Below are 23,374 nucleotides of genomic sequence, written 5' to 3'. Positions count from 1 at the left end.
GGCGAAAGAATAAATGATTTTTTGGTTAATGTACGACTATTTTGATTTATTTTTATCATTATTAGATACGTAATTATTTTAATTGACTGTATGTTTATTATATTAACACAGTTTCGGAATATTCAAATACAGTATATGATACCAATGATGGAACATGGACATATATAGTAAATAATGTTGTAAAGGAGAAGGGTAGTATCTATGCCAATTTTTTATTTTCTGCTACTTAATGCACAAAATTTGTTACAACACAATTATTCATAGAGTACAAGTGGAAATTGAACCATCACCTAGAACTTCACACACAGCGGTCTTAAGTATGTATCAATTTTAAAAAATACATATATTAGATTAAATAAAGTATTTTTAATAAATGGGTTAAATAATTTTCTAGCACAAGATGGCTTTATTATTATTTATGGAGGAATAAACGATATCTATTTGAATCTTGTTCCCGATCAAATATCAGTTTTAGACACCAAAGTAAACCATTTTACATGGTTCACTCCTAATATCGATTCTGCACCTAGCACTGCACCATTAAATGGACATACGGCTACTCTTGTTGGAAATTATATGATTATTGCATTTGGTATGAATGTTACATTGAATCCTGCTTTTACTTGAATTAAGTTTATTTAATTTTTCTTCAAATTATTATCATATTATTTAGGATTTTACCGTACTTACTACTCGTGATTTAGTCTGTAATAATCAAATTCATATGATTGACGTGAGCGAAAAAAATAATTACAAGTGGGTTAAAACTATAAGACAAAGAGATGCACAAACTTCTGGATTCAGAGATTTCTTGTTGGATCTATTGTAACCTCTGCGGTATCCGAACTTTTCGCGGAAGTTCATTTCACCGAAACCCATTTCGCCAAATATACTGTACCCAATAAAGCAGAGTCAGCTTCAAGCAAACAGTTAGCTCACCCTATAAAAAAAATTCTGGAAAAATCTCCGATTAATGATCATTTTTCTAGTTTTTATTCTGAAGAAACTCAGATATGTGATCATTTGTCAGAATTTTTATAGGGTCACCAGATTTAGTGATCATCAGAAATTTACTTTTTGGAAATTCGTGTATCGTCATGTGACACAACAGAATTAATGGACCCGTTCGCAAATGTCGTTTGAAAGTCTGCTTCAAATCGGAGTTAGGAACCGGTCCTATCGGTTAAGCTCACTCCGACTTGGTTTGGATCGCAGAACTGAAGCTGAACCAACAGAGTCGTTTCCATCTCTATAGGGAAGATAAAGAAGAGAGCGAGAGTGGAAAGTTTTCGTTTCTGTATTAGATGTTTTACCTTATATTTAGTAATTTTAAATGGGCAAAATTATACTAAAATTATAGTGTATAAGTAAAGTAATAACTGGATTACCTCCATATAATATGACTTAAACCATGATAAAAGAACTTAGCAATGAAAATTTGTAAAGATCTTAAACTAAAATTTAAATGCAAATAACAACAACATATGAAATTTACAGTATATTATTTTAACAAGAATGAATAGGCAGCATTTTATATACAAAAATAGACTTGAAACATATCATTGGGCATTGATTCACCCTGATTGCAGCTCATATCCAAATATGACATTATTATCTCTACTAAGGAAGCTAAGTGTGTAACAAAACCTAACTTACACAGGCTAAATAATTTACTTACTGTTTCGTATTCGTAATACAACACGAAGGTTTTTATTACATTTAGTTTCGCCATTTTGTCCATTTCACCTATTTCTCTATTTTCTTTATATCGTATATTGTATTTTGATTTTTCCTTTATTGGTGACTTATTTTAAGGTTTCTCGAAATCTTTTAGTATTGTTTGCGTCATTAGTCTATACTTTATCGCTCGCAATAAATTTATCACTGTTGCGGACTTGTGGTGTATTACCAAATGAACGTGTTTAATTTGTTATTTTAAACATATTAAATGTATTTGTGACATTTTTAATCAAATGCCTCAATATTTTATATTCTTATTTGTTTTTTTTTCACAATTAATTATTACTAGTCCTTATACACTTGTTGGACGTTTTGCTCATACCGCAAGTTATATGGACAATAAAATTTATTTTTTGGGTGGAATAACAAAAGATAATATTCGTGGTGCCAATGATTTTTTTTATTTAGACGTTTCAATGCCTTTTAATTTGGATTCTACTTTACCAATAGTTGATTTAAGTAACGATGCTCATCAAGTTTATCCTCATTTTTATGGGGTATCAACTGTTTGTGGTTCTAACAAAGATACAATCTTTCTAATTTTTGGAGTTTCTAAAGAAAGTTTTTCTAGTTTTTCTTATAGATTTATTAATAATAAAGAGTGGGTTCAGAATACATTCGGTGGTATTGTTAAATGGTCATCAGCCGTCTGTAATAACAATGGATCATATATATATATTTATGGTAGTTATGATGTTAATAAATATACGATGACTATTATAGATACTACCCGCTGGGATTCAGCATCGTCTGATTTGAATATACCGAATTATCTTGGTCCGCCGATCTTATTACCAAATGGAAGAATTGCTTATATCGGAGAAAGAAACATTCATGATTTATTGGTTAATGTACGACTTTTTTGATTAATTTTTATCATTATTAGATACGTAATTAATTGACTATATGTTTATTATATTAACACAGCTTCGGAATATTCATATGTATGATACCAATAATGGAACATGGGGAAATATGGTAAATAATTTTGTAAAGGAGAAGGATATTTATGCCAATTTTTTATTCTCTGCTACTAATGCGCAAAATTTGTTACAACACAATTATTCATAGAGTACAAGTGGAATTGAACCATCACCTAGAAATTATCACACAACGGTCTTAAGTATATATCAATTTGAAAAAGTATATATATTAATTAAATAAAGTATTTTTAATAAAATGGGTTAAATAATTTTCTAGCACAAAATGGCCTTATTATCATTTATGGGGGAGCGAACAATAAGGGAGCCCCTGTTGTCGATCTAATATCAGTTTTAGACATCAAAGTAAGCCCTTTTACATGGTCCATTCTTAATGATATCGACCCTGTACCTAGATCCGCACCATACGGTGGACATACGGCTACTATTGTTGGAAATTATATGATTATTGCATTTGGTATGAATGTTGTTATATTGATGAAATATTGCTTTTACTTGAAATTAAGTTTAATTAATTTTTCTTCAAATTATTATATTATTTAGGATTTTACCTTAATGCTACTTCTCAACTTGCTGTTCTTAATGATCAAATTCATATGATTGATGTGAGCGAAGATAATAATTACAAGTTTGTTAAAAGTTTTACTCCAAATATTACAAAAACAGCCTACCCAACTGAAACACTTGCAACTATTCCAAATATTACAAAAGCAGCCTATCCAACTAAATCAGCAATAATAGGTGGAACAACTGGTGGTATTGCAACTATACTAATTATTGTACCTGTTAGTTACTTATTATATCGTAAAAAAAGGACTGTTATATATGCTCCCCAAGCTAAACATGCAATTAACTGTTAAGTTTTATAGAATGTTAGATGGGCGATAAAATACATAAAATACACATATAACATGATTACATGAACATACTATATATGATTAGACATCTTAACCTTTTTTAATTTGCTTCTAATCTGTAATAATAATTTTTTATTTAAAAAAATTTATTATTTAATTAAAAATATATATATCGGGAAGTTTTCAGATTAAAATAAAAAAAAAAGCAATTATTCAAAGTTATGTTTTACATAAAACTTAAGAATTTAACCGATATCGTTATATTAATCCTAATGATATCATTTTGATATTTATTATTATATTATAATTAATATAATATCGGTGAAGATATTAAATAATATCGTTAATAATATCATTTTTTAATATCGTAAAGATATGATATTGTAAATGATAATATTAAAAAATATTTAAACCGATGTTATTTTGATATTAAACGATATTTAAATTACGTAGGCGGTTAGGAGTGAGTTAAAAAAGCAAAATAATAATGATAAAAATAATAAATGATGCAGACTATTAATATAGTGAGCGAATTAGATTCAGGTGAAAAAACGTATCCGGTATAATACATGGACGATTACGCATCCGTATAAACGTCGGTTACCGTATTAGAAAGTAATGGCTATAAATGTAACCATTTTATTTATTATTTGCAATAAAAAAGGAAACACTAAGTTTATTCCTTAAAATGCAAGGTAGACATTTTTGCAGATTATTTACTATTTTAAGAATCGCTTTGATCCGGCGCCTATCATGTTTAAGTAATGCAAGTGGCGTAACTAAACATGGTACAACATAGTATTGCCCGGAACATTCGATTAAAAAAAGGCTTTAGGCTTTTGATTTAGGCACGTGATTAATAAATAATAATAAACAATTATTAATCATGATCATTAGCTGATCAGCATCTCGGTATCTTTTTTTTTTCTTTTTTTCAAGTTTTTCAAAATTTAGAGAATGTCTGTTATACTAAAAGATCTTAACGATTATATTGCACCTTCACAGGCTTGTATTAAGCCTGTTGAAGTTAATAAAACTTCAGACAACAAAAATGTATTAAATTTTTTAGATAATTATTTTCTTGTGAAGTTTATGAATTAATACACAACTAATTTATTATTATTTTTTTTTTGTTTAAATAGAATGTCATTAAAATTGATGACTCGGGTGGATATTATGAGGTTTCTCTTGATGGTATTGAAACTAAATTACAAACAGCACAGATCACTCTTGACGATTGTTTAGCATGCAGGTACGTTGAATATAAATAGAATTCGAATTTATTTATTTATTTATTTATTTTTTTTATTATTCACCTTTATAACGTGAAATGAATTCTAACATGAAACGAATTCTATTATATATATTTTTATATTTTTATCAAAGTGGATGTATTACTTCAGCAGAAAGTGTTCTTATAACAATGCAATCTCAGGAAGAATTATACAATGTATTAAAATTAAATAAAGAAGCGATTGATGGGAATAAACTTGATGAAAAGAAAACTGTTGTTATTTCAATAGCTCCTCAATCTATTGCTTCTATTGCAGCAAAATATGATTTAACTCCGTTACAGGTAAAAATAACAACGACGACGACAATAATAATTAATTAATAAATTAATTGATTAATTAATTAATTTAAAATTTTTAATTTCCTAAATTTTCCTAAACCTTTTCTAACTTTTTTAAATAAATTTTCGAAAATAGGTAGCGAAAAGGTTGACATACTTCTTCAAATCACTTGGAGTCCATTATGTATTTGATACTTCATTTTCACGGGATTTTTCATTACTAGAAAGTGCTCGTGAATTCGTAGAGAGATTTCGATTTTATCAAGAAAAACAACAAAAAAAAGATCCAGTAAATAATGACGTAAAATCAACAAGAATAAAACGTAATGGAACATCAGGAGGTGGTGATGAAGCAATGAGTGAAGCCAAATTACCAATGTTAGCATCAGCATGTCCTGGATGGATTTGTTATGCTGAAAAAACTCATGGATTTATTTTACCATATGTTAGTCAAACTAAATCACCACAACAAATTATGGGATCCGTTGTAAAGGATTATTTGGCAAATAAATTAGGAATTAAACCTAATAATATTTATCATGTTGGCGTTATGATGTGTTATGATAAAAAATTGGAAGCATCAAGACCAGATTTTTTTAGTGAAGAATATCAGACAAGAGATGTTGATTGTGTTATAACGACAGGAGAAGTCGTTAAAATGTTTGAAGAAAGTGATTATGACATTAAAACAAGTGAAGAATCTTCATTAGATAATTTTACTAAAACTTCACAAGAAGAGGAATTATTAAGATCTTCTGGTAGTGCATCAGGAGGTTATTTAGAATTTATTCTTGAATATACTGCTCGGGAAATATTTAATATTACTGGTGTTGATGTTGATAAAGAACAAGGAGTTATAGTTAAAGCCGGTCGTAACAAAGATTTCAAAGAAATTACTCTTGAGGTAAAGTTAGATATTTAATTTAGAAAATAGAAAAATAGAAACATGTTCTCACATTTTAATATATTCTTTGTATTTATTTAGATTGATGGAAAACCTGTATTAAAATTTGCATCAGCGTATGGATTTAGAAATATACAAAATCTTGTTCGTAAGATTAAGAGTAATAATTCACCATATCATTACGTTGAAGTTATGGCTTGCCCTTCTGGTTGTATAAATGGAGGTGGACAATTAAAACCAGATGAAAAGATTCCTATAAAAGATTGGATTTTACACGTGAATGATATTTATCGTAACGTTAATTCTCTTTCACCCGAAAAAAATGACGTCGTTTTAAATTTGTATAGGTAAGTCAAGTGACTAAAAGGTTTTGGAAATTTGAATAGCGAATTAGTTGAACTGGTGAACTAAATATATATATATATATTTTTTCTTTATTAATTTTTTTAGCGAGTGGCTTGACGGTATTGAAAGTGAGAAATCTAAAAAATTGTTACGTACTCAATATCATGCCGTTGAAACTACTCTTGTAAATCCCTTGGCGGTTAAATGGTAGATATTATTTATACTGTACGTGAAGAAAGAAGTACTAGTTTGGTGAGGAGACATATACCTATTCAACTATCAAAAGCAATTCATTTAAAATATAGAGGGTTTTTATTAAATAGAATATTTCTTATTAAATATATATATATATACATATTTTTTTTATGAGAAATCCATCTCTAAATGCTCTATTGATGATTTATATTAGTTGTACCATAATTTATGTTTAATTATATATTAAGATGTTAAATTTTAATAATTTTAATGTATTATTTATAAATTTTTTTAGTTAGAAAAACTATTTAATTTGGAATAAATATTTTTACAAATTTAAAAATCTTTTTCATGAGCATTAACCAGAAAAAAAAAAATTTTTTGTACAATATTTATATAATTTACCATATAAAATTTACATAAACGATTTACGTCGTAATAAATAACTAACTATATAAGATAATAAATAACTATATAATAAATAACTATAATATATATAACAATAGACCTATATAATTAATAAATGTTGGATCATATCGGATATTAAAAATTATATTTAAGCGCCTCATGGCATAAGATTTCCATACGACTTGCATTCGGAGGAATATCATCATCATCTTGAGAAAGTAACATATTACGATCTTCAGATGATACACAATTTTTAGAAAGAACTTGACCTTTTCTCGAGTACCAATAATTTTTTAATTTATTTTCAGATCGTAATTTACCGAATTGTTCTTTCAATGCAGCAATTAATTTCTTCCAGTAAATTTTATCATAAGCTGTTTGATTATCTTTAATCCATTGGACGACAAATATTTCTTCTGCTTTATCAAGAGGTTCGTGACAAACTAAAGAAAAAAAACAAAGAATTTAAAGAATTTAAAATTATCAAACAAATTATCGCTCATTGTTTTTTTAAAAAAAAGAGTAAATACTTACGACTTTGATCGAGTTTGCTTACCCATCTAAATCATAACAAATTAAAAATAAATTATTTCTTTTTAAGAAATCAAAAATAAAATAAGTAACCTTACCGTTGACGGATCTGTTTTGAAGTATATTCAGGAAACTTTTTATGAATCTTCATATAACAATTTGAAAGATGACCCCATTTATTCATAAATACTGTAATATTTTTATCAATCTATACAAGGAAAAAAAAAATGAAAAATTATACAAATAAATAATTTATATAATATTATATATATATACATATATATATAAATTATTATAAACATACATAATCACTAAAGAGTGGTTCTTTTTGTTTTCTTTTTTTAAATTTTAAAGAACGAAAAACTTTTTCTTTTGTTGATTTATTAATATTATTTGTAGATTTCCTTTTTTTTGAATACCAATAATTCTTAACTTGATTCTCCGAACGTAATTTTCCAAATACATATTTAATTTCTTTAATTAATACTTTCCAACGGATTTTACCATTTGATGATAATTGATTATTTTCAACCCATTTAATAATGAATGATTTTTCCGATTCATTGAGTGGATCATGAACAATGACTAATTGAAGAACAAATAAATAAATTTGTAGATTTACAAAGTAAACATATATATATAAGAGGCAACTTACGATGAGGATCAAGATTATTTATCCAACTAAATTAATAAATAATTTTAATTATTATCGAGATTCGAGAATATTTTAATTAATAACAAATTAAAAAAAAAAAGTAAAAAAAAAGCGCAAATATCTACCGTTGACGAATTTTTTTGGCACTATATGGTATTAATTTACTCAATTCTGCAAAAGGGTTAGAAGATGATGATCCATTTTCTAACATATATTTTAAAATGATTTTTTCGCTCTAAAATATAATAATAATAGGCGAATTATTAAATTAACAATTTTTAGCGAAACAATAAAAAATAAAATAAAGCATACAGCTGGATCGATCCTATTTAATTTACTCTTATGCATTTTTTTATTAACCAATAATTTTTCGTTAAAAAAATATAAAATTTTTTGATTATTAAAAGTTATGAAAAAAAAGTAAGAAATATACAAAATATACAATATTAATTAAACAAAAACTTTTTTTTTTTAATAAAAGAAGAAATAATAAATAGAAAAGAAAAAAAGAATACATATATTGGATTTTTTTTTTATATATAAGAAACCTTTTATAACGTATGCGCATATTTCTTTACATTACATTCCTATCTTTGAACTAGGCATATTACCAGTGAACCAGTTTAAAATTTCATTTTATCTTTGTCGATATCTTATTATAATTTTCATTTTACTAGTAAATGCATTATCTTTTTTTGTTAAAAACCGTTTTTTTTTTGGTAGAAGTTGTAAGTAAAAAAGGTTGTAACAAGGAAAAAAATAAAATAAAATAAATAAATAAATAAATAAAAATAAAATAAATAAAATAAATAATAAAATGAAATAAGTCTTTACTGTTCTTGATTGTTTTTCACTTTTTTGAATGTTAATATTCTTGTGCAATTAAGTCTTGTCCTTTTTTGAAATTTGATTTTTTGTATTAAGTTGATTAATTTGTCTATTCTATAATATTATTACATAAGATATGTAATAAATGAACGACAATTAGAAGTAAAGAATTTCGATTCTATGTAGATATTTGTGTATATCAATGTTGTACAGTGAATCAGATTTTACTTTTGAACTTGAACAAAAAAGTTTACTTTATTTAATATTTATAATTCTAACGTTAAAAATTACTTGTAATAAATTAATAATTGGTCAAATAAAATTTATTTAAAAATATCGTTGCTGCTATAAACTCTGTTATTTGTACAATATGATTGCTATATATTACTTCATAGAGTGTTTATAGAATTTTACAAATATGAATAAAGGAACGTATGAACAAGTGAAGTTTTACTATTAATAACTTTGCAAAAATAAGGTATTTATTAATTAAAGTTTCAATATATAATATATAATAGGAATCAGGGAAAGTAGTAAACTATAGGAAACTATGAGGTAATAGTCTTCATGACTTGTATGACTTTTAGTTTCTATGGCTTTTTATTCTTGCTCTAACGGTCCAATATATATAATTTTGGAAAAAATTTATGAAAAAGGTTTCGTATCTGAAGTATTGTTGTTATCTTTCAAAATAACAAAATTTTACATTATTTTATTAGTCTTCCTGAAAAATGTTGTATACAACATACACAATCTTTGCTCGAAAAGTTTGAAGAATTAGATAAGTCGATATTTTAATTATGTATACATAGTACAACTATTTATGCAAAATCGATAAATTTGCGTTTTCAAATTTTATTGACCGTGTTTTTATTTATTTTTAATTTATATATATACATAGAACTTCCATCGTCATTTTATCGTTATGGGATAGTCTTCTTCTTTACATATTGTTTTGTAATATCGTATGATTTAACTGTACCCCATTTCTTAAATATGATTGGCTCAAATACGAAAAAATGTTTCGTGAGACATACGAAAAGTAAATCGAAACAAAAGATTATTGAATTGATGATACTCGAAAATGAAATGATAATGTTAAGATAGTTTTTGCTCTTTGTTTTTTGCATAATTTTAAAATTTTATAAAAGACATCGGATTATTAATCGAAAGATTAAGAAAAAAGAAAGTGGTGGTTAAATTCAATAATAAAGCTCCCACAATTCTGCACGAAACTTTTATCAGAATCTAGCCGCATTACAAAAAATGTATGGCAGAAATCAAGTCAAGTTCGGAAAGCAACTTATAATACATATAGTACAGTCCACTCGCTTTACAACGAATTTTGATTTAACGAATTTTTTAATATAGCGAACCTCCGGTGTTGTACCAATTTTAACATATGGAAAAAATCTCGTTATACCGAAGATTTAGACTAATAAAATCTGTATACCGTTTAACGAAGTCGCTATAAAGCGAGTAGACTGCAACGGTGAATGTTCCAAAATCAGAAGGGAAAACATAAAGAATATATTCACAATTAATATTTAGTAATAAATAAATAAGACCCAACAAACACACGAAATCTCAAAATCCTGAAATAAAAAATATAAAAAAGAAACATTTATAAAAGTAATGACCAAAATAAACGCTGCAAAAAATTTATCATACGTTTTAAAAAATGAAAAGAATAGCTTTAAAGTTTTTTTTTAAAAAATAATAACAAAAAGTTTTCATTTTATTTAAGAATGTCACGACATTTGATATCACAATATATTAAGAACAAATTGCTCACGTGATGAGGCTGAGCTGAGGCTGATAAAGGTAACATGCATTGTTAAAATTTTTTATTAAGCCGGGCAAGCCGGGGTTAAACTTAAAAATTATTCAATGGTTTATTGTCATAATTTTAAAAGAAAATCATATGTAAAAAAAAAGCTTAACTATTAAATATTACCATAATCCATAAAATCCATAATATCCATAAAAAAGCTTAACTGTTAACTGTTAACTTAAATAACATAGTTCCATAAAATCATAAAATCTAAATAATTATACCCACATACATAGAATTAAAATAATATTATTATACAAATTAAGGTATATAACTTATTGTAGAAAATCATATTTAAGCGCTTCTTGACATAAGATATCCAACCGAGAAAGTACACCATTATCATCTCGAGATGGTAACACATTATCGTCATCTCGAGCACCACCAGAAGCATCACCATCTTGAGAGAGTAACACATCATCATCTTGAGGAAATATATAATTTTTAGAGAGAACCTGCCCTCGTCTTGAATACCAAAAATTTTTTAGTTTATTTTCACTGCGTTTTTTACCGGTTTTGGCTTCTACCTCAGGAATTAAAGTTGTCCAACAAATTGTACCATTTGGTTTTCGATTTTTTTTGACCAATTTTATTATTAAAATTTCGTCATATTCATCAAGAGGGTCATGACAAACTATCAAAAAAGAAAAATTCGAAATTATTATTTTTTTTTAAAAAAAAAACAAAAAACAAAAAAGAATGAATAGATTATTTACGTTTAGGGTCGAGCTGATTTGTCCAGCTATAAAAATTTTAAAATTTTAATAAAAAGATTTTTTTTAAAAAAAAAAAATAATTAATTAAAGTCAATTAAATTATTGATGCGATATCTTACCGTTGACGGATTTGCTTTGTTGTATATTCTGGAATCTCTTTTTTAATTTTCGCATAGAAAATTGGAGGTTCTTTCATATGATTTATTATAATACTATCCGCCTGAGAGGTTTTAATATTAAAAAAAGAACAATAAATGAATTATAATTTTATTTTTAAAAAAAAAAAAATTTAAAATACAGTACATACTTTTTTAGTGAAGCGAATACTTTTTGATCTAACTTTTCCCATTTTATTTCAAAGAAGAGGCTTAACGAAAAGGACTATTTGACAAAGTGAAGAAATTTCAAAAAGGACGATTTGTCATGACCTGTTCAAAGCGAAGAAATTTGTCGCTACTTTATACAATTCGGATTATATGTTATCTTTTTATGGTAAAGAAATTTCGTCAATAGTCATTTAGAAATGAATCATATGGATTATACGAAATTATTGAGGAATTACGGAAATACTCTATTCGCTTTTCGGACTCATCTCCCAGATTTTCCCCATTAGTTAAAAAAAGTAATTTAAAGTGATACCACAAACAAATTTGTTTTAAATTAATCATCATGAGACATGAATTGAATCCTTAATACTACATAAAATGAAAAAAAAGATCAAAAAAAAAAAAATTCAATCACCCAATCGAATCGAATCCAAGTTCAGTAGATTAATGACATCATGAAATGTCAATGTCACACATGTCACACAATGTTTAATAATTCATTGTAAATGCTCGACCCATTTAGAGCAAAATAATAAATTAATTTTTTTTTTTTTTGCTACCATTTTCAAAATGGTTGAAATGGTTGATATGTTACGGGAAAAAAAATGTACCGAAAATGTACTGAAAATCTATTGTGCAAGACATGAAAAAATTCCACGAGTAAAAAAAATGTACCAAAAATGTAGTGAAAATCTATGCAAGATGTGCATAAATTATTAAATTCAATCATTTTCAATTAGTGTTGGATTTATCATATGTCCAAATAATTTCCAATTTATATATAATCTGACAATAGAAATGCATCTAATCAGACAATTGTTCATACGTCCAAATCCAATTAGGTAGATAATATCCACTTTGGACATATGTTGTTCAATCATTAATATAATACTCCGGGTATGATATAACTTTCGGAGGGTTGACTGCGCGAGTTTTTATTATTAATGGAGGGAATTTAAAACTTGAAGTCTTATACGGATATGGCCCGCAAAATACGGATTTGTTGTGGACAATGTTCGAATATTCAATTGAACAGATAGTTCATTAATAACATAAATAAGTTCTTAATTTTCATAAATATTGTTGGCATCATGAGACTTTTTCGGGGTCCTAAAATAAATATAAAAAAAAATTTCGGAAATATTGGGAAAATCCGGAAAATTTCAGAAAATCGTAACTTAAATTTGTTTATCAAATTTAGATTTTTTAAAAAAAATAGAAGGGGTGGGTACGTTAAACAAACAATCAAGTTGGGTCGACCTTTATTTCAATAATATTTATATGCTTTTATATGTAGTGAGAAATAAAGTTTTATCATTTAATATCCCGAGAATATCGGTATATCGGGGTGTTAAATAAAAAGCTTGCATCACGGACGGAAAGATCATATCAGGAAAAATAACAACAAAAATAAATCTTTACCATATAATAAATTTACAAATCATAATTGTTTATTATATTTCTTTATTCATACTTAAAAGATGTATTACATAAAATAAAATTTTTTCATATTTTAAGCAATAATAATTTTAATAAGTATTTTTATACTATACGATAATACAAACGTGATTGTTTTTTATATATATTTTACTAATTTAACAAATTTCTAATTTTCAACATGTCAGAAACTTGCCTTTCTTGAACGTTATTATTATAAAGAATAAATGATACGCTTTTTAGAACGTTATTATCTTGAGGGGAAGGCGATACGGTTGTTGAAACGTTGTTATCTTGAGGAGAAGTCGGTACACTGTTTAGAACGTCATTAACTTGAGGATAAATTGGTGCGCTTTTTGAGGCGTTATCATATTGAGAATAAGATAACACGATTTTTGAGACGTTGTTATCTTGAGGGGAAGATGGTACGCTTTTTGGAACATTATTATCTTTAGATGAAGGCGATACGGTTGTTGAAACGTTGCTGACTTGAGGGGAAGATGGTACACTTTTTGGAGAATTACTATCTTGAGGGGAAGATGATGCATCATCATCTTTCGAAGGTAGTTGTCCTCGTCGTTTTTCTTGTCTTCCTTTTAAGTAATAATGATTTTTCACCATATTTTCTGATCGCATTTTACCGGATTTAATTTTCAAATCTTTAATTAATTGTTTCCATTTAATATCATTAAATGGATGTTCATTTCTATATTTTTCAACCCATTCGATAATGTATAATTCTTCATCCTCACAAAGTTTCTCGTGACAAACTAAAAAGAAAAATTTAGATAATATTAAAATCAAATTAAGAACTTTAAATTAGGTAAAATTTACTTACGAAGTGGATCGAGTTTACTAATCCAACTATAAATAACATTAAAAAAAAAATTTTATCGTTATGAAAAAAAAAAATAGATTTTGAAAAATTAAGTAAATTTATATAATAAATATATATTTACCGCTGACGAATTTGTTTTGGGCTAAATCCTTTATTGATTTCTTTGCTAGCCTTTATATATGGGTTACGTTCATTTTTATTTTCATTCATAAATTTTATAATCTCATTATCAATCTAACAAGAAAAATTTTTTTTTTTTTTAAAAAAAAAAAGAATTTAGCAAAAAAAGATTTTTTTTTTTAAAAAAAAAATTAATACGCACTATTTTTATCTTTTTTGTCGATTTCTTTTTTATCGATTTCGTTTTTATCTGGTTTGTTTGTGTCTTTTTTGTTTGCTTAGGTTTTGGTATGCCCATTTTTTTTTTTTCTTAAAAAAAAAAAGAACTCTCCGAGAAGTTAATGTGAGAAGGTAGAAAATCACTTCTATTTATAAAATTTTTTGGTGGTAATTTTTATTGTTAAATCGTTTACATTTGCAATTCGGAATTATTATTTTGTTATCTTTATTTAGTTAAAGATAAAATAATTTATCTTTTTATAGTTAAATAATTATTAAGAAAAATCATATGGAATGATTGAGAATATATTCTCTATTTTGAAGGATCATGTATGCTACTCAAAAGTTAATTCGAGAAACGATTAAATTTCACAAATAAATAAGGAAATTAGATTATTATTTAAAATATGTCATGCGCCAATTTTTAATATGTATGAAATTGGTTTAAAAAAAAAATCCAATCGTACTTATTCGGATCGGATAGGATAGGATAGGATTAGATGCATGTAGATCAAAAAATGCCATTAGTACTTCATTGTGAATTAAACTTTTCAGCAAATAACAAAATTAGCTCAGGAATAAGGCTCAATAATCCTATCCAAACATTTAAAACAATGTATTTTCATTATTTCTTCTTTTGGATTACAATCGGAATTTTTTTTTTTTAGAAAAAAAACAAATAAAAATTAAATAAAGTGAAAAGATAAAAATAAAATTTCACCGATAATGGAAAAAAAAATAAAATTTTTTTTTTTATTATTATTTATTAAAGAAATGAGTAAAATTTAAAAATCATTATATACAACTATTTTAAAAAAAAGAAATGAAAAAATATTTTTTTTTTTAACGCTTTAACACTAATAAAGTTAATAACATGCTTTAATAATTCAAAGAAAGTAAGTATTTCAAGAGAGCTCAATAATAATTAAGAGTTATAAAGTTTTAAGAACTCAAAATAATTCTATATGTCAAATAGTGTAAAAAATTCTACTAAACTTGATTGTAACACAGATTAAAGCCACACAAATCCCATGAACAAAAAGAAATGATAATCACGAAGCTTTTTCTTTTACAATGAACAATGGATATTTTCTGAAGATCGATTATACTTAAATTTAAATAGGAAATAATTTGATTGTTCGGTAAACTCCGATTCGAGTACAACAAAGGCATAGACGAAAATACGTGTTCATTTCGATTTAAAATGAAGAAGCCACAAAAAGTATTTGATTTTTTTAACTAAAATGTGTGCGCATCTGTGATACCGTGGCGATATTTAGAATATTGTGTCTTATCGCAATATCAATCATTTTGCTTTATTTCACTGATTGCTAATTTGATTGCTAGTTATTTTATTAACATATTTTGAGAAAAATACTAATAAAATCGATTATTAATAATAAGCATTTTTCGTACACGTGAGCGTTATATTTGTAATATTGGAGTAATATACACCATTAAGAAGAATTAGGATTTCAGTGCAAAAATATCCAATGTTTCATATCATCATTGCAGCTGGGATGTATTCGATCGATTTGTAACATATTTAATTCACCTTGTTTGTTTCCTTAAATAAATTCTTCAATTTTTGTTTTTAGTTCGTCGGTCAACAATTCTACCAAAAAATGAAATGAGAGGGAAGGAATAAAATAAGCGGAAATTATTGATTTCTTTTTTAAAATTTTAAAACTTGAAAAATCTTCTTCATAGTTCATATTTATATTTTCAAAAGTATCAATTCGTCTTTCAGTTAACATGTAATACGATACAATTTTAGTTAACGCTTAAAGAATTTTAAATTCTTTATCTCAAATAAATGTATCATTTTTAATGACACATGACAAAGCTTTCATCCTTTCATAATTTACTTTTAATCTTTAAAATTGTTTACAATAAAGAAAAATAATATTAATTTGTCACCATTTTAACAATATATTTGACACATTCGGCAAAAATTTTACTGAGAGTGATGAGTCAAACCATAGAATATTCCATTTTAGTAGTCTATGTTTTATCATCGTTTCAGGCTGGCATTGTGAATGAAATTTTTTTGTGAATGCATGTACACTGCATTAGTATAATTACATCATGCATAAAAGAATTTACACAAAGGAATCAATTACGCAATTTGCAATGTAATTAATGTATGTGTTACTGCATATCTGATTCATCATACATAAATCCATTGCATTCTTTATTGAGTCGTCTTAATTTGGAAAGCTGATTTCAATTATTAATTTCATTGTCATTTACCCATCCTTGATATCGGCACATTTACCCCTTTTTTACTTCCTTTATGTGTAAGTTGTGTAACTTTTATGCTTTTAAAAAATATTCTTACTCGCTCCTTCATTTACTTTTAATGTAACTATAAAAAAATAATTTTATTGGCCTAGCGACTTTATATATTTATTTTAAGATTTGATAAGATAAAATATTATCTTTAACGTTAAATAGACGAAAAAATTGGCAAAATCTGTTTAAAAAAAAAAATCCAACTTCATTATCTTATAAAAAGAAAATGTTGTTCTCTTTCGCAAACTATGTACAAAAATAAAATACTCAATATTAATTATATAATAAAAAAAATCTTTTTTATCAAGAAAATCGGTTTCTCTTGCATTTTATACGAAAAAAGTATCTTAATAATTTATAACTATTCCAGCAGTTGTCAAAACCTTTAGATTAGTCTCCTTAATCATTGTTAGTAGCCGGCTAATACGTTAAATTAAATAATAATAATGACCTGATTTCAAATTTATAACTTCATACTGTATATTCATTCTTATTAATTATTGACTGAATTTTATAAGTTTGAGTTTTCGTTTCTTTTAATTATTAACATTTATAATTATTTACATTTATAATTATTTTTCAGTCACGCTTCTTTAAAAAAGTATTTTTTTCGCCAGGAATCGTGTAGGTCTTGTGGAAGCTGCTGAGTAGAATAGTAAAAATAGTTGTCACTCTGTGTCACTTCCTTCCACTATTTATGTGAAATCATATTTGTCAACCCCTTATCTGTCACATGCGTAATTTCTTAATGCCGTAATGCCGGCAAATCACCGCCTTAGACGACTCCCCTTTTAGATAATTCCGGCAGGAAACAAGAAAGTGTTGAATTATAATTTTAAATATAACTTAATTTTAGAATAGTTGTAATAAAAAATTAATTATACCTAGAATAACTTATATCGAAGTATGGACATAGGGGAATTCAAGGAAAAAGGTCTTAATTCAGAGTCTTTGTTTATTAAGAGTGACTCAATTAGTCGTTTGAACTTTGATATTTTAAAAAAATTAAAATTAACTGAAAGAAGATTAATTCTAACCAAATCAAATTCTTACATAAAAAATAATATAATTAAAATAAAAAATAAAATATGAATGTAAGAATTATCATCAGATTGTAATGTGTTTGATATCATCATATTTATTTGTAATTATTGGTTCATTGGACTAAATTTGCAGGAACCCCAATTATATATCATCCATAAAATATAATATTCTTTTATATTAACGTTGATGAAACAAAGTTTATCAAAATACGGACATACGGTTGTGAATCAGTTTTTTCATGTCAACATCATGAACTTGTTAATTTTTGGTAGAAGATGATGTGATTAATACGCAATATTGACTACATATTGAAGAAGTTGTCACTTGTCAGTATAATTCTGGAAAAGATAGTGATTCTCATTAATCTTATTATCGCCACTTTGTTCAGTTGTGTAAAGCTATAATATAATACCGAATTAAAAGCAATACCGAGCGAATATTAAGATACTAATCTTTTTACGTTTTTATATTGATAAATTAAATAAAGTCTCCATAAAACATGACATCAGAATAAACGCAGATACAATATTCAAAATAAAATATACCAAGTTGTAGTGTAATATATATATATATACTATATAATCTTTCTAAAGATATAAATATTTTAACCGTTATGCTATTAATTAAATAATCGGTTCAGTTCCGATTTTAAGGAGGTTAATAAAACCGGTTAGCAAAATAAACCGGTTCTAAACCTTAGTTTTTAACGAATTTCTTTTCAAAAATAAAATGTATGAAGTTACAGCTATTTGCAAAATAACGGACCACCCAATTCATTTTTTCTCCGAAGATTCATACGCACAAGAGCATAGTTTGATCGGTCAAATTATAAATTTGACCGGATTACAATTTCCATTTTAGGAAATTAAATGCTACACAAATTCTAAAAAGGAAATTTTCATTTTTTGGAAAAAACCAAAATTTGTGGAACGGCTATCACCAAAAAGGATATGATCTACGGTGTACCGTTTGAACGAAAAGTGCCAAAATTTCGAAAAATTGATTTTTCGATTTTTGAATTTTCAAAATCTCCTTATAAGGAGATTCTCCTTATAAGGAAAATCTCCTTTTATGGCAATGTAACGTTACACAAATGTCCAAATAAGGAAGTTTGTATTACCAAATTTCCTTTTTTGGACGTTTTGTGCAACGTAGATCTATCCTATAAAAGGAAAATTTCCTTATAAGGCGATTTTAAAAGTTCAAAATTTCGAAATTTCGAAATTTCAAAAAAAATTACCATAAAAGGAAATTTTTTTTAAGATTTTTGAAATTTTGAAATTTCGAAATTTTGAATTTGAAAATCGCCTTTTAAGGAAATTTTCCTTTTATGTAAGGGATCTACGTTGCACAATATTTAATTTATAGTGCCAGCCAGAATTATAATCTCCTTATATGGAAATTTTGTTTAAAAATATTTTTTTAACAAATCTGGTGGCTAAACTATTTACCCGAATTCCGAAATCATGTGTTAATATTTATTTTTACCAAAAATTGGAGTAATCCTGGCCGGATTTAAGAAAAATATTAATGTAACGTTACACAAATTTCCAAAAAAGGAAATTTTGCTTCTCGCAAAAAATTGGAAATTTGGTTTCACAAATACTCCAAAAAAGGAAATTTACATGGCGATCACTTAATTCCGGCCAGCATTATAAATTTTTTATATTCTTTATTAATTAAAAAAATTTAATTTTTTTAATAAACTTTTAATTTTTTTTTTTAATGATCTATATATACTTTATTAATATTAAGTTCATATACCATATAAACAAATTATCATAAGCTATATCCATCCAATAGAATGCAATCATCAAAATAATAAACTTTTAATAAACTTTAACTTTTTAATTTTTTTTAATAATAATAATTATTATTATTATTATTAGCATTATATTAATTTTTTAATTATGCAAAATAATTATCAATTTTACCAATGGCTGGTATCTTCTAATATTTGTATTTGAATAATACATATTTTTAATGAAGAAAAAGCAATATATGATAAAATTTATATTAATAAAATTTTTAATAATTTTTATTTTTTTTTGTTTTTTTATCAAATTTTCAATTATACAAAATAAATATTTATATTTAAGTGATGTATTAAATATGTTTTTAATGAAAAGAAAACAATATATAATGAATTTATTTAATATTCTTTTTAATAAATTTTTTTATAATTTTTATATTTTTATTTTTTAATTTTTCTTAAAAAACTTTTTAACTTTTAACTTTTCTTAATAAACTTTTTAATTTTTTTGTTTTCTTTTATCAAGTTATTTTCAATTATACAAAATAATTATCAATTTTACTAATGGCTAGCATTTTCCAATATCTGTATTTAAGCGATATATTAATATTTTTAATGAAGAGAAAGCAATATATGATAATATAAAACTTATATAATATTCTTTTTAATAAATTTTTAATAATTTTTATATTTTTTTTAATAAACTTTTTTTATAAACTTTTTAATTTTTCTTAATAAACATTTTAATTTTTTTTAATAAGCTTTTTAATTTTTTTTAATTTTTTTTGTTGATTTTTTTATCAAATTTTCAATTATACAAAATAATTATTACTGATTTTATTAATAACTCAATATTTGTATTTAAGTGATATATTAAACATATTTTTAATGAAAAGAAAACAATATATAATAAACTTATTTAATATTCTTTTTAATAAAATTTTTTATAATTTTTATAGGAATATGTTTTTTTTTCACCTGCAATATGTCACATCTTCCTTTTTTTTTGGTAATTTTTTATATTAATTATGTTGATCATTTTGATCATATGACTTTGTTAAGATTTCCCTTTTTTTTAAAAAAATCCTGGTGTGAAACCTTATGCACTTATTATGTACTATAAGAAACCTTATACTATATGTATTTTTAACTGCTCTGCAAGTTTTCTTAATATATCAAAAGAGATTTAAATTGTCATTTTGACTTTTATATGTAATATGTTATAGGAATCCCTATAAGAAATATGTATACGGAAAGGATACATTTTGTATACATTTTATGTACGTTTTTATAGATTCTGTATACAAATTCTGTATATTTAATAAGCAATTCATTTTTGAACATTTTTTAAAAAAACTAATGTATACAGAAAAAATTAATCATGCGGAATGTATACGGAATTTTTAAACTTAAGATAATTTTACCCATCATAACACGAGATCACATGATTGTTTATTGTTTTGTTATGATACATTTTTTGTTTTTTATATAAACTCTTACTTTGATAAGTTTGATCTTCCGATCTTCCTTTCTGTCTTTCCTTTCCTTTCTCTTTCTCTTATCTTATTTTTGTTATTTTTTCTAAATTTTTCTTCTTTCTTTGTCACCCCCTTTTAAAAATAATTTTTTTTTTCGTACCTCACTTTAAAAAAAATTTTTTTTCGTCACTCTCCTTTGAAAAAAAATTTTTTTTTGTCACTTCCTTAAAAAAAATTTTTTTCTTTTATTCCCACTCTTCTTTTTTTTGAAAAAAAATTTCTTCTTTCTATTTCTATTTCCTCTTTATAAAAAAATTTTTATTTTTCTAACTTTGACGTCCTTCCTTTAAAAAAAAATTTTTTTTTAACTTTCCTAACTTCGTTATCCCTCTTTTTTAAAAAATATTTTTTTTGGTTTATTCTTTATTTCCCTTTCTTCTTTATTTATATTTAATTTCATAGGCCAGCAGATTTTTTTTGTGAGAATATTCAGTTTCTTTTTTTTTTTTTGTAGATCAGTTTGGAAGTCCTTTTCTTTTTGTAGGATGATTCAGGATTTTTTTTTCTTTTTTTAAGTCAGTTCAAATTTTTTTGTTTTTTTGTATGTTGGGTTCAAATTCTTTTCTTTTTGTAGGTTGTTTCAGTTTTGTTGCTTTAGAGTCTTCTTTTTTTGTAGGTCAGTTTTGGATTTATTTTGTTGTTTTGGTTTCTTTTTCATCAGATACTTCATAATTCTTTTCATTTATGTAGGTCAGACATTCTGGAGTTCTCTTTTTTTTTTTGTAGGAATGCTGACCTTTGGTAACTTAGACGATTGCAGATACTATATGAAGGGGGTTTTGTTTCCAATTAAGTTAGACGTTCTTATGTTTCTTTTTTTTGTTCTTTTAGGTTGTTTGATCCAAATGAACCTGGACTTATAGATAATTTAGGTTGCAATAGGTGGTTTTAATAAAGAGGGAATTTTCATAATGTATTTGTACTTTGTTTATTTTTTATTTTTTATTTAATTTAATAAAGTGAAATTAGATTTATGTAAATACAATTATAGTAAACTGTAATACAAATAGTAAATTCAGTGACCAAATCGTATAAATTTCGTGATAAAATCAGTGATCAAATCATGTAAATTCCATATAAATTCCGTGCAAATTCCGTATCCAAACCATATTTTTGGTGATACGGAATTGTGCATTTTTCCATATCCTATTATAATACGTTATTTCTAAGGAAAAAAAATCGTATAAAAACTTTATAAAAAACGTATCCAGTTTTTTTATAGGGAATGCGACATAACACAGGTGTGATAAAAAATAAAACCCATTTTTATATTTTTATTTTTTAATTTTTCTTAAAAAACTTTTTTTTCTTTTAACTTTTCTTAATAAATTTTTTTCAATTATACAAAATGATTATCAATTTTACTAATGGCTAGCATTTTCCAATATTTGTATTTAAACGATATATTAATGTTTTTAATAAAGAGAAAGCAATATATGATAAAACTTATATAATATTCTTTTAAATAATTTTTTTATTTTTTTTAATAAATTATAATAAACTTTTTTTATAAACTTTTTAATTTTTCTTAATGAACATTTTAATTTTTTTTTTTATCAAATTTTCAATTACAATCAACCCTTGTTATAACAAACCCTAGATTCTAGACCTCAACTTCACTATAAGGCTATAGTGAAGATTTTAAGAGATTTAATTGGTTAATTTATTATAACAAGGGAAATTTATTATAGTTGTCTGAAAAATTCACTATATCGAGGGTTGACTGTATACAAAATAATTATCAATTTTACTATTAGCTAGCATTTTCCAATATCTGTATTTAAACGATATATTAATGTTTTTAATGAAAAAGAAAGCAATATATAATAAAACTTATATAATATTCTTTTTAAATAATTATTATATTTTTTTAATAAATTATAATAAACTTTTTTTATAAACTTTTTAATTTTTCTTAATAAACATTTTAATTTTTTTTAATAAGCTTTTTAATTTTTTTTAATTTTTTTTGTTAATTTTTTTATTAAATTTTCAATTATACAAAATAATTATTACTGATTTTATTAATAACTCAATATTTGTATTTAAGTGATATATTAAACATATTTTTAATGAAAAGAAAACAATATATAATAAACTTATTTAATATTCTTTTTAATAAAATTTTTTAATAAATATTCTTTTTAATAAATATTCTTTTCTTTTTAATAAATTGTTTTAATAAATATTCTTTTTTTTATAAATTAAAATTAATATAAATTTGAAAATCATAAAATAAGCATATCTTAATCTGTTTTATAAGTTTATTTAAAGAAA

General features: G+C 24.8%; 5 protein-coding genes across 5 annotated transcripts; 2 read left to right on the top strand and 3 right to left on the bottom strand.

Moving 5' to 3' along the window:
* Nucleotides 1-1,973: 1,973 nt before the first annotated feature.
* On the top strand, nt 1,974-3,541 carry OCT59_003512 (uncharacterized protein; the record flags this gene model as incomplete). Its single annotated transcript, XM_025320304.2, has 5 exons — nt 1,974-2,591; nt 2,668-2,718; nt 2,812-2,863; nt 2,941-3,138; nt 3,225-3,541. The coding sequence occupies 5 exons, from the start codon at nt 1,974-1,976 to the stop codon at nt 3,539-3,541; spliced, it is 1,236 nt and encodes a 411-aa protein (XP_025171692.1).
* Nucleotides 3,542-4,495: 954 nt separating this feature from the next.
* On the top strand, nt 4,496-6,655 carry OCT59_003511 (uncharacterized protein; the record flags this gene model as incomplete). Its single annotated transcript, XM_025320303.2, has 6 exons — nt 4,496-4,591; nt 4,681-4,790; nt 4,925-5,114; nt 5,248-6,015; nt 6,097-6,362; nt 6,466-6,655. 6 exons carry the CDS (start codon nt 4,496-4,498, stop codon nt 6,569-6,571), a joined length of 1,536 nt encoding a protein of 511 aa, XP_025171691.1. The 3' UTR covers nt 6,572-6,655.
* Nucleotides 6,656-7,098: 443 nt separating this feature from the next.
* OCT59_003510 (uncharacterized protein) lies at nt 7,099-8,497 on the bottom strand (the record flags this gene model as incomplete). The annotated part of the gene is made up of 7 exons (XM_025330650.2): nt 7,099-7,406; nt 7,498-7,523; nt 7,593-7,702; nt 7,799-8,079; nt 8,150-8,175; nt 8,275-8,384; nt 8,462-8,497. 7 exons carry the CDS (start codon nt 8,495-8,497, stop codon nt 7,099-7,101), a joined length of 897 nt encoding a protein of 298 aa, XP_025171690.1.
* A 2,589-nt stretch (nt 8,498-11,086) lies between these two features.
* On the bottom strand, nt 11,087-11,876 carry OCT59_003509 (uncharacterized protein; the record flags this gene model as incomplete). Its single annotated transcript, XM_025327360.1, has 4 exons — nt 11,087-11,445; nt 11,528-11,553; nt 11,647-11,747; nt 11,835-11,876. The coding sequence occupies 4 exons, from the start codon at nt 11,874-11,876 to the stop codon at nt 11,087-11,089; spliced, it is 528 nt and encodes a 175-aa protein (XP_025171689.1).
* Nucleotides 11,877-13,443: 1,567 nt separating this feature from the next.
* OCT59_003508 (uncharacterized protein) lies at nt 13,444-14,338 on the bottom strand (the record flags this gene model as incomplete). Its single annotated transcript, XM_066145662.1, has 3 exons — nt 13,444-14,060; nt 14,129-14,154; nt 14,250-14,338. 3 exons carry the CDS (start codon nt 14,336-14,338, stop codon nt 13,444-13,446), a joined length of 732 nt encoding a protein of 243 aa, XP_065996360.1.
* Between the last annotated feature and the right edge of the window lie 9,036 nt (nt 14,339-23,374).

Source organism: Rhizophagus irregularis, chromosome 11, assembly GCF_026210795.1.
Source record: "Rhizophagus irregularis chromosome 11, complete sequence".
Classification (NCBI taxonomy): Eukaryota; Fungi; Glomeromycota; class Glomeromycetes; order Glomerales; family Glomeraceae; genus Rhizophagus; species Rhizophagus irregularis.
Note: the sequence above shows the minus strand (reverse complement) of the source record. Positions and strands in the feature narration are given on the sequence as shown.